Source organism: Tamandua tetradactyla, chromosome 14, assembly GCF_023851605.1.
Source record: "Tamandua tetradactyla isolate mTamTet1 chromosome 14, mTamTet1.pri, whole genome shotgun sequence".
Lineage (NCBI taxonomy): Eukaryota > Metazoa > Chordata > Mammalia > Pilosa > Myrmecophagidae > Tamandua > Tamandua tetradactyla.
In genome coordinates, this window is record NC_135340.1 from 82938351 (window position 1) to 82951099 (window position 12749).

Below are 12749 nucleotides of genomic sequence, written 5' to 3' on the forward strand. Positions count from 1 at the left end.
TAGCTCTAAGTTAAATCAGCTCTAAACTGTGCTGGTTTAAAACTATTACATACCCCAGAAAAGGCATGTTTTAATCCTGATCCAATATTGTGGGGTAGCTGTTTCTTCTAATCTTGATTCAATATTGTAGGGAGGAAAACACTCCCAATTATGGATTTTAAAGTTAAGCCCCATTGATTAGATGGAGATATGAGTCTACCCACTCCAAGGTGGATCTTGATTAGTTTACTAGAGTCCTTTAAAAGGGGAAACATTTTGGAGAAACCTCAGATGCAGGCACTTGGGGAATTTTTGCTTCAGAGCTGACGGAGACATGGATGTTTGGAGATGCTTGGAGTGTCAACAGAGAACAGATGCTTAGACATAGGCAGAATCCAGCAGTCGCCACCATGTGCCTTCCCATGAGATGCTAAGCAAGCCAGAGCCCAGAGTTGTGTCCCAGAGGAACTAAGTGAAGGCCCACAGAAGCTTTGAGAGGAAACCACTGGCATCAGAAGCTGGAAGTAATGGAACCAGGAACACGGACCAGCAGATGCCAGCCACCCACCTTCCCAACCGGCAGAGGTGTTCTACACGGCATCAGCCTTTCTTGAGTGAAGGTATTGTTGGGGCCTTAATTTGGATATTTTCATGGTCTTAGAACTGTAAACTTGTAATGTAATAAATTCCTTTTATAAAAGCTGTTTCATTTCTGGTATATTGCATTTTAACAGCATTAACAAATTAATACATCTACCTTGTACTAAAATCCCATAGTTCTTTGCTCCTTGCAGGCTAGAGTGCATATTCTATAGCCTTTTCCTCTCCTGAAATGCTTTCTTCCATCTCTGCTCTTCATACTGAGGCTCAGCTGAAGCTCTGTACAGTTGGTGGAGGCTAGTCCTAAGTCCACTCTGCCTTGGCCTAAGCAAGCCAGGGATGGCAAATAAGCAATGGTGTACTGGAGCCAGATCCTACCATTCTGATGATTGTTAAATATTCGGGGATTTTTGAATGGTTGCTAAACCAGTGGTAATCTGAAACATAAATTTGCAAATGCTATACATCACAGCTGTTTTTCTGCAAAGAGCTAGTATAGCAGCACACCAATGCAAATCAGGTTTTATTTCTCCTTTCAGCTGTTGAGGATAGAAGTTGCTTAGCGCTGGTGTTGTGAAGGTTTTTGAGGTTGAGATAGGACATGGTGCTGGGAGGATTAGTGGTGTTTGCCTGAGTTGGAGGGGAGAAGGCCTGGGAAGTTGTGCTTTACAGCCAAAGTCAGAACTAATCTCCTGAACACCCACAGCATTTTCTATCTTCACCACTTGGCATGCCACCTAAACAACCCACTTGGTACCACTTCTGATGAAGATCTTTTCTATGCTTATTTTTCATTCTTTTGCATGGATTTTGGAGTCAGAATTTGTTTCTCAGCTCTGCCACTTGCTAGCTGCAAGGCCATGGACAAGGGATTTAACCTAAGCTTTTTTCTTTAGTTGCATAATGGCTTTGTCTCATCCAATTTGTGCCTATCTCTCAGACAGGTAGGCCTAAGCCCCAAAGAGGCAAGGAGCTGCTTCCACAAATGATGAGAATCCCTAAATCCTTCCCTCCCTGCCATTTCCTTCCTAGGACCCATACTTTCCCCCCTGTGCTTTCCCCCTGGAGACCTACCTTGATTGCAGAGGGCTCCGGCGAATCCAGGGAGGCACTCACAGATGCCGCTGACATGGTGGCAGGGCCCACTGCTGTGCACGCAGAGGGGGCACGGCTGAGCACAGCTGTAGCCATAGAACCCAGGGGGACAGACTGAAAGGCAGATGATAGTCAGCAGCCCAAGGGGCCCCACACAGCCTGGCCATCCCTCAAGGCTGCCTGGGAATGAAGGAAGATTCCTTAAAAGTACGGGGAGAGCCACATCCTCCCCACATCACAGAGGGCCCATTCCTTTCTGGGCAGAGCATTTGTGGTCTGGTTGACATGAACCCTGAACTTGGGAACAGAACAGCCAAGGCAGGGGTGAGAGGGGACTAGAGGAAGGGAAGAGCTGGGGGCCTGACCCAAGAGCCCAGCTGCCCTCATGTGTTCTCATGCCAGTACTAGCCCCAGTGGTCCCAACTGAGATGAGGTAGGGAGGATGAGCCACCCGACATCTGTGGGGTAAAGGGTTCAGCCTTACTTCTCTGGCATAAGGGTCCCCGGAAACCAGGGGCACACTCGCAGCTCCCATCCTCTGGGGAGCAGGAGCCACCATTCTCGCAGCTGCAGGAGACAGAGCAGTTGGGGCCCCATCGACCAGGTGGACACGTGCTGTCACAGCGGATGCCTGGGGACCAGAGGCAGACTCAGGTTAGTGGGCAGAGGGAAGCCTGATTGGAAGTGGGCACAATGCAGTCTGAAGAGGTGAAGGAAAGCACAGGGCATCTGGAAATATGGAAGAGAAACCCCACCAAGACTTGGCAGATCAAGGAGGGCTTCCAGAAAGAGGTGGTACCCAAACTGTCCTAAGGGACAAGGAGGAATTGGAACAAATCCTAAGGGACAAAGAAATTATATTGAAATGGCAGAAGGCAGGATACTCATGCCTTGGAAGGAATGAAAAATTGTGCAGTATCAGTGAACCATAAAGTAAAAAATGGGGTATGGCAAGAGATGAAATTGTGGTAATAAGAAGGGACTCAATTATGAAGGGCCTCTTTGTCTTTGACATCTTAGCTGGTATCTAAAGTCAGGCCTGGAAGAAACCAACTAGAGAGCAAGTGAGCGCCCTCATAAGGCCAGGGGTAAGTTACAAGCCCACCCATGATAGCCCAAGAGCCATGGGTCCTGGCTGGATCCCAGGCGGGGAGGGCAGTTTTCAGGGGCTCAGAATATGGGTGAGATCTCCCATCACAGGCATTTCAGGTTCTTTTGCCCACATGCCTTAGTGTGATATGTATTTTATACCTTATGTACATGTGTACATAAAATAGAAACCAGCTGTTTGCAAAATGACATTGTCACTATGTGTGATGCACTCTGATGCTTTCCATGCTCTATGATATATTATATTTTGTTTTAAAAAAAGTTTGTTGTGACACAACTAATTGATTTAATGACCCTCAGTTGACAAACTGGCCGATGGGGGAATGGATGGAATTTCTCAATAAGAAAGACGATCAGGGCCTTTTAGAGCTGAGGTCGAGTATATATGTGTTGGGGTGATTATGGCCTGAAGGCTAAGAAGGGATTTTAAAAGACTGGATGCCCTGGTTCTGGGGTGGTGCGTCCTCCCAGTCAGAGAGGCTCTGGTCTGACATGTGCTAGGTGATTGGAGCCTGTGGGCCCAGGAGATTGGCTTGGCTTTGGAAGAAGAATATCAGAGGCACAGAGAGAAACAGAATTAGTTTTAAAAAATGATGTCTGTCTTGTCATATAAGGGATGGGTGTGTGAGAAAGAGAAAGAAAGGGGAGGGAGACAGTTAGGCCTGGTGAACAAAGTCAGCAGGAGGAGAGCAGTGGAACCAACTTAGAGGCAGACCAGAATTGTACAAGCCCACCTTGGGCTGGTGGGGAAAGGGGAGGGAGGGGCTGAGGAACAGCTGGAGAGAGGCAGGGAGGGGGATGCAGGCTCTATTCATCTCCCAGTTCCTCTTGTCTAACCCAGTGCCCGTGCCAGGCAGGACTCAGTGCTGCCCGCCCTGGGATGCCTCAATTTTGCAGCAGGGTGGGGGCTTTGAGGGCCCCTCCCTGGGAAATGAGGCTTTGGCATGGAGAGGGGGCTTCTCCCCAGGGAATGGGATCATTTCCCAGTGGGAGTCTGGCAGCCACATTTTATCCCTCAATGGAGATCTCCAGCAGAGTTTCCAGTTCACAAAAAGTAACCCCTGGATAAGCAACATAGATTAACTGAAGGGGACCGTGGGGAGGTATTCTCAGTTTTGGATATATTTTCCAGTTTCCCCTCTTGAAGACATATCAACAGCTGTGATTTGCCTCAAGGAATTCTTTTGCCTGTGGTCCTTGATAACCCCAGGATTCAGACTGCAGGCTAAGCGGCACTGCTGTTCCTTAGAGGTACACTGAACTAGGGCAGAGTTTCACTGTCTGGTAAGGGACCCCCATCCCACTTGTGCACCAAGCACTGTTTGTGTCACACATACACAGCTCTTTTCTAAAACTATTTGTAGATATTATTGTGATTAGTAAAATATAATGCATGTTAAAACATCACTGGCTTCATGGCAGCTTACTGCTCTCATGGTTCCCCCCGCCCCCCCACCAATCAGTGGACATTAAACATATAACTACTCTCATACGTGGGATCCTCAAAATGTTTTCGGGTCAAAAAAGGAGTTCTCTTCTTGGAGACTGAGAACCATGGGTGTGAGGTGTTCATGCTCAGGTTGTAAGTGGCGGCAGGGTCCCCTGGGTTCTAAGATTCATCAAAATTTATATTCTGGGCCTGGCTCTGTAGGAATAGGGCTCATGTTTGATGTTCTAATATGTCCTAAGAGCTCCCTGGAACCTAAAACATTAGAACGTAAGTGTGGAGAAGGGGCAAGGATTTCCCTACATGAGGCTTTTCTTGGATGGCAGTGCCCCAGTTCTAGATAAATAAAAAGGATTATAAGAGAATACTATGAACAATTGTTCATCAACAACCTAGATGATCTAGAAGAAATGGAAACATTTCTAGAAATACATCTGTTACCTAAATTGACTCAAGAAGTAATAAGAAAAATCAACAAGCCTGTAACAAACAAGCACAGATATTGACTCAATAATTAAAAACCTTCTACCAAAGAAAATTCCAGGACCAGATGACTTTATTGGTGAATTCTATTAAACACTTCAAGAAGAATTAATACCAAACTTCTTAAACTCTTCCAAAAAATTCAAGAGGATGGAATATTTCCTCATTATTAGCCAGCATTACTGTGATACCAAAACCTAGTTAAGTCATCACAAGAAAATAAAGCTACAGACCAATTTCCAATTATGACTATAGATGTAAAAATCCTTAACAAAATACTAGCAAACTGATTCCAATGGCATATTAAAAAGTTTATACACCGTGACCAAGTGGGATTCATTCCAGGAATCCAAGTGTGGTTCAACATATGAAATGCTATCAGCGTGATACACTACATAAATAGAATGAAGGGAAAAGTACCACACAATTATCCCAATAGATGCAGAAAAGCTATTTGATGAAATCTAGCATCCTTTCTTGATAAAAATACTCAGAAAAATAGGAATTAAAGGGAACTTTCTCAACATAATAAAGACCATTTATTAAAAAACACAACAATATCATACTCAATGGTAAAAGATTTAAAACTTTCCCCCTAAGATCAAGAATGAGACAAAGATGCCCACCTTTCATCACTGTTATTCAATATTGTATTGGAAGTTTCTGCCAGCGCAATTAGAGAAGAAAAATAAAATGTATCCAAATTAGAAGGGAAAAAGCAAAACTCTCTCTTTTACTGTGTGATTGTGAAAACCTTGTATCTGATCTCCTTTTATCTAGGACATGGACAGATGAGTAAAAAATATAGATAAAAAATAAACAGATAACAGGAATAAAGGTTAAAATAAATTCGGTAGATGGAAATACTAGTGGTCAATAAGAGGGAGGGATAAGGGATATGATATGTATGAGTTATTTTCTTTTTTAAAAAATTTTTCTGGAGTGATGCAAATGTTCAAAAAAATGATCAAGGTGATGAATACACAACTATGTGATGATATTGTGAGCCATTGATTGTACACATATATGGAATGTTTATATGTTAAGAACGTTTGTATGTCATTTTATCAATAAAATATATTTTTTAAATCTATCTCTTTTAGCAGATGACCTGATCGTATATAGGGAAAATGTAAAAAAATCCAAAAGAAAGCTACTAAATGAATTCAGCAAAATGGCAGGGTAAAAGATCAAGATACACACAAAAAAACAACTGTGGGCTGGCCCCAGAGGCTCAGTGGCAGAGTTCTCACCTGCCATGCCGGAGACCCGGGTTCAGTTCCTGGTGCGTGCCCATGTGAACAACAACGACGACAACAAAAAAAAACTGCATTCCTACATACTAGCAATGAACGATCCAAAGAGGAAAATTAAGAAAACGTGGCTATATGTTTCTTGAAGATGATTGTATAATAGACATAGCTTTTGCAATGTGACTGTGTGACTGTGAAAACCTTGGGTCTGATGCTCTTTTCATCTACCTTATTGACAGACAAGTAAAACATATGAATTAAAAATAAATAAATAATAGGGGGAACAAATGTTAAAATAAATTTAGTAGATTGAAATGCTAGTGATCAATGAAAGGGAGGGGTAAGGGGTATGGTATGTATGAATTTTTTTCTGCTTTCTTTTTATTTCTTTTTCTGAGTTGATGCTAATGTTCTAAGAAATGATCATGATGATGAATATACAACTATGTGATATTGTGAGCTATTGATTATATATCAAGAATGGAAAGATCATATGGTAAGAATGTTTGTGGTTGTATGTTGTTATATTTAATAAATAAATAAAATCCATGGTTCTACAATAAAAAATAAATAAATAAGTAGGTGAGAAGACATTCCCTGCTCATGGATAGGAAGGCTAAATATAGTTAAGATGTCAATTCTCCCCAAATAGATCTACAGATTTAACACAGTCCCAATAAAAATTCCAACAACCTACTTTGAAGATTTGGAAAAGCTAACTATCAAATTCATCTGGAAGGGAAAAAGACCCCAAATAGCTAAAAGCACCCTAAAAAAGAAGAACAAAGTGAGAGGATTAACACTCCCTGATTTTAAAACCTATTATAAAGCCACAGTGGTCAAAACAGCATGGTACTGACACAAAGACAGAAGCACTGACAATGGAATCGAATCAAGAGTGCAGAAATAGATCATCAAATCTGTGGTTAACTGATTTTTGACAAGGCCCCCAAATCCTCTGAACTGGGACAAAATAGTCTTTTCAATAATTGAACATGGAAGAACTGGAGATCAATAGCCAAGAGAATGAAGGAAGACCCCTATTTTATACCCTACACAAAAATGAACTCAAAGTTAGTAATAGGAGGTAGCTTCCTAAACTTTACACCCAAAGCACAAGCAACAACAAAAAAATAGATAAATGAGAACTCTTCAAAATCAAATGCTTCTGCACCTCAAAAGACTGTCAAAAACATGAAGCACAGCCAACTCAATGGGAGAAAATACTTGGAAATCACATATCAGACAAAGGTTTGATTTCCTGTATAAAAAGAAATAATACAACTCAATAACAAAAGAACAAACAATCCAATTATAAAATGGGATGAAGATATGAATAGGCATTTTTCTGAAGAGCAATACAGATGGCTCAAAAGCACATGAAGAGATACTCGTTTTCACTGGCTATAAGGAAAATGCAGATCAAGACTACAATGATATACCACCTCACACCTATAAGAATGGTTGCTATTAAACAAACAGGAAACTATAAATGTTGGAGAGGATGTGGAGAAACTGGGACACTTATGCACTGCTGGTGGGAATGTACAATGGTGCAGCCACTATGGAAGACTGTTTGGTGGTTCCTTAGGAAACTAAATACTGAGCTACCCTATGACCCAGCAATAGCACTACTTGGTATATACCCAGAAGAGCTGAAAGCAATGACACAAACAGACATTTGCACACCAATGTTCATAGCAGCATTATTCACAATCACCAAAAGATGGAAACAAACCAAATGCCCATCAACAGACGAGTGGATTAACAAAATGTGGTATATACATACGATGGAATATTATGCAGCAGTAAGATGAAATGATGTCCTGAAGCACATGACAAGATGGATGAGCCTTGAGCACATAATGCTAAGCAAAATTAGCCAGACACAAAAGGACCGATACTGTATGATTCCACTTTTATGACCAACATACAGGTATAATCACAGACTTATAATACAGAATATAGGGGACTTAGAGATACGTAGAAGCTAGAGATCGGTGAACCGTTAGCTAATGAGGTTGAACTCCAATATAAGGGAATAGATAGGAACGAAGGTGATTCTCTAATGGGTCTAGAAGTAATATTACCATATTGAGATGAACAAGACTGAAAAGGGTTGTATAGACCTATATGTCCCATTGACTTACACTAGAAATATGAATGAGCTCTTGTAAGAATTACTTCAAAGATATGATTGTTGTATAAAGTGTTTAAGTCTATAAAGCCAAAAATATTTATTAGCTACAAAATTTATATTTTGACTAGTACATTTCCTAATATAACTTATGCAGATAGTTTGATTGAACGCCATAAGTACTTGGAATCTCAGGTAGGACATGAGATTTTGCTGGTTTGTCCAGAGTGATGCCCCGATGAATCCCAGAATGATTTGATCAGTGAGTGGAAAAGTATTTGCAAAGCCCCTTTCGGGGAGTGGTGAGAACGGGAAGAAATTCAACTTCCCCAAGTTGAATTCTTGATATTCTCATAAGCAGTGTGGACAACCAAAGCTATAGGCTGAGCTCCCAGTCTTGGGGTTTGTTCATATGAAACTTAACCCCGCAAAGGATAGGTCAAGTCTACTTAAAATTTAGGCCTAAGAGTCACCCCCAAGAGAGCCTCTTTTGTTGCTCAGATGTGGCCCCTCTCTCCAGCCAACACAACGAGCAGTCTCACCACCCTACCCCTCTCCACATGGGACATGACTCCCAGGGTTGCGGACCTTCCTGGCAATGTGGGACAGAGAACTTGAAATGAACAGAGACTCAGCATCAAGGGATTGAGAAAAACCCTAGAATGAGCTGAGACTTAGCATCAAGGGATTGAGAAAACCTTCTCGACCAAAAGGGGGAAGAGGGAAATGAGACAAAGTGTCAATGGCTGAGAGATTCCAGAGTCGAGAGGTTATCCTGGAGGTTATTCTTATGCACTTTGTAGATATTATCTTGTTATTCAAGATGTAATGAATGGAGAGGCTGGAGGGAACTGCCTGAAAATGTAGAGCTGTGTTCCAGTAGCCATGTTTCTTGATGATGACTGAACAATGATACAGCTGTCACAATTTGACTGTGTGATTGTGAAAACCTTGTGTCTGATGCTCCTTTTATCTACCTTGTCAACAAAGGAGTAGAACAGATGGAATAAAAATAAATAATGGGGGAACAAATGCTAAAATAAATTTAGTTTAAATGCTAGTGATCAATGAAAGCAAGGAGTAAGGGGTATGGTAGGTATAATCTTTTGTTTTTCTTTCCTGTGTTCGTTTTATTTCTTTTTCTATTGTTTTTTTATTTATTTTTCTGTATTAATGCAAATGGTCTAAGAAATGATGAATATGCAACTAAGTGATGGTATTGTGAATTACTGATTATGTATGTTGTTTTATTTTGTTTCTTTATTTTTTTCATTAATAAATAAATTTTTAAAAAAAAGAGTGTTTAAGTCTAGAGTACAGGGGATAAACTGCTATTGCAGGGGAAAAACTGCTATTGCATGCTATGAGCTATGTTCAAAAGGAAACCATCAGCACTAACACAGCAGCAGCAGAGGTAAATAATGGGGTGAGGGACAAGAGTTAAGAGGAGGTTTAGATTTGCTATTTGGTGAGGGTATATTTATTGGTTTTCTGTCTCTTGGGAACCATGAATTTATCTAAAATTGAGAAGGCTGATGGACTGTGGACTTTGGGCCCTCTACATGATGCCCGATGAATGCAGGTGGCTGAAGGATGTGCTGACGGAGAAGTAGATTGGTGAACGATGGTGTACACTTATGAATGAAGGTTGTGCTGCTACAAAAATGAACAATGTCGTGAGGCCTGCAGTGATGTGAATGAACATGTGGGACATTTGGTGAGACAAAATAAGCCAGAAACAAAAAAGCAACAATGGTATGGTCACCTTCAGAAGATGCTTATGAGAAAACAGGGGCCTAGATTGTAAGCTTTTAGAGCAGACACATTAAGTCCGGAGTGATGATTATTATTTCTGGATTTTGAGAGGCTGTTTTATATATATAACCTGATATTTAGAGATAAGAATGAAGCCAAACAGGTTGGGATTAAAGTAATTTAGAACATAGGGGTAAGGGAGACAGTATCTATTTTAGAACCACACATACTCTTTGAGACCTATGGAAGAAAGGTTTACTTGATCTAGTACTGAAATTTTCTGTAGGGCATAATCTAATTCAACCTATCTGTATAGCTCATTTGAACAACTGGAACACAGGGAGCATAGAATGAGAAGAGGTCCTTTAATCCTGTACAGAGTATGGTAATGCCTGGAAACATCCTAGAATATATTAAGCAGATAATCAAAAAGTATTGGCAAAGTCCCCTGAGGGAAGGGGGAAAGACTATGGAAAGATTAAACCTTACCATCAGGGAATCCCCTGATACTGTGTCAAACTTTAGGGACACCCAAATCAATAGGCCATGGCTAATGAATGTAGCATAGAAACTTAGACTACCTGTAGGCATGCCTAAGAGTTACTTCTGGAGGACCTCTGTTGTTGCTCAGATGTGGCCTCAGTCTCTCTAAGCCCAACTCTGCAAGTGAAATCATTGCCTCCCCGCCATGTAGGACATGACATCCACAGGTGAAAGTCTCCCTGGCAACGTGGGAGAGGACTCCCAGGGATGAATCCAAACCTGGCACTGTGGGATCAACAATTACATCCTGAGCAAATGGGGGAAAAGAAGTATAATTAATAAAGTATCAGCGGCAGAGAGAGTTCAAATAAAATCGAGAGGCTACTCTGGAGGTTGCTCTTATGCAAGCTTCAGCTAGACCTTGCTACCTATCATACTTGCCAACCCCCAACCAGGACCTTTCCAGCCAATCCTAAAGAACACCTCAGGCAATTTATGAGATTCCACAAGGGTTCCAGGCATCAGAGTAACTTACCTGAAACCTACAACCTTTAGATGGGTCCCTAGTCTAGATAAGTCCTGAAACCTAGCCCAGCTTCTCCAGAACATCAGGTAGTTCCATCTCCCTACAACATACTAGTGACAGATCCTTCCAATAGCAAAAATTTAGAATTGCCATAGCCCAAACAACCCCATTGAGAGGTATGGAAAGATCAAAGGTGATGGTGGAATCATACATAGAAGATAGGACTTAACAAATAAATATGAATGCTGAATCATTAAATTGATATCTCTTTTAGTCTCCAGTATTTTAGAGCAGCTGGAAGTAAAAACCTAAAATTGTGAAATTGTAACCTATGTCAAAGTCTGAAATATGTTCTACAACTAATTGTGGTGCTGTGCTTGGAAATTTATGGCTTTTTTGTATATATGTTGTTGTTCACAAAAAAAGAAGGAAAAAAATGTCGATTGTGATGATAAAAATGTATTTAAGCCCTCTAGTCTCCTATATTCTGGAGCAGCTAGAAGGAAAAATCTGAGAGGATCGTATGGTAGCCCATGACAGACTCTGAGATCTGTCCTGTAACCTCTTTCTGAAGAGTGCTTTGAAAACTATTGCTTTTTTATTTCTTTGCTTTTTATATCTGTCATACTATACATTTTAAAAAGTTTTAAAAAAATGAAGTTGTGAGACATGCTGTACCATGAAATAAGCAAGGCATATGAGGACAAAAATTATATGATATCACTTATAAAAGAGATTAGAAATAGCAAGTTTGCAGAGAGAGAAAACTGATCAGAGGTACCAGGGAGAGGGGAGAAGGCAGTGAGTTTGTAAAACTTAAAAAAAAAAATTATACTAAGTGAAATATGCCAAACACAAAAGCACAAATATTGCATGATTAATCTGAAATAGTGGAATGGTAACCCATAACAAACTCTGAAATCTGTTCTGTATCTACTTATTGAAGCATTATTTGAAAATCATTACCTTTTTTCTTTTTTTTTTGTATATATCTTATATTTAACAATAAAAAACATTTGAAAATTTAAAAAAACTGCGTGATTAACATTTCTACAAATACCTAGTAAAAAACAATTTATAAAGACAGCAAGTACATTGAGGATTCTCAGGGACTAGGAAGAGGAGAAAAAGAAAAGCAGCGGCAGTCTGTGGCTCATTGATGGGAAAAGACATGCACGAACAACATGCAAGGGCTGGGTAGGGTTACAGCGAAGGACTCCCTGTGTGGAAGGCGGGCTCTGGTCTGTAGCCAACTCTCCTCCCCGCCCTCCTTTGGTTCCCTTCTGCATGACAAGTCTCAGGACATCAATTGCATCTTTGAAATGCCTTTGGGACCATGTTTGGGGAAATTAGCTTTAGAATAGCAGAGGCCCTGCTGAAAGGCTATCCATCAAGAAAGAATTTTTAAGAACCAGATGTCATTAAAATCTTATCAGCTGACTTGATATTAAGGCAAAAAAAAAAAAGTGGATTTCCACCTGCCTCCAGCTGCAGCCTAGAATGCGCGCGACCAGGGTGAAGCCTTGTTCTGTGCCTGAGGGGCAGGAGCCGAGTCAGGGAAGGGGAAGTTGGGCCAGAGATGCTAAAGAGGAAGCAATGTCCCTGGCTCTTGGCTGCTCAGAAACTTTGTGGAGAACAGAGGCTGCATAGAAACCTAGTGTGAATTATTTATCTGAGAACCCACACTGCCAGAAACAGCCATATTCCCTCTCCTTGCCCTTCACCACTTAGGGCTTGACTAGCAACATAATTATGAAGCATCTCCTATACATGATTTACATATACTGAGGACTTATTATATACCAGCACTGTTAGCATTTTATAGGGATTAACTCATTGCAACTTCCAAACAACCCTGCAGTTGTGAGGACTATAATTTTC

The 12749-nt window shown here is 40.9% G+C and overlaps 1 protein-coding gene across 5 annotated transcripts in view; it reads right to left on the reverse strand.

The window, feature by feature from the left end:
- MEGF11 (multiple EGF like domains 11) overlaps positions 1–12749 on the reverse strand; it is a 239853-nt gene that overhangs the window by 35655 nt on the left and 191449 nt on the right. For all 5 annotated transcript variants that reach the window (XM_077128271.1, XM_077128270.1, XM_077128269.1 and 2 more), the window contains exons 13-14: positions 2159–2305; positions 1654–1788 (exon numbers count right to left, since the gene is read on the reverse strand). In XM_077128271.1, coding sequence (XP_076984386.1) covers positions 1654–1788; positions 2159–2305 — 282 coding nt within the window. The remainder of the gene's footprint in view (positions 1–1653; positions 1789–2158; positions 2306–12749) is intronic.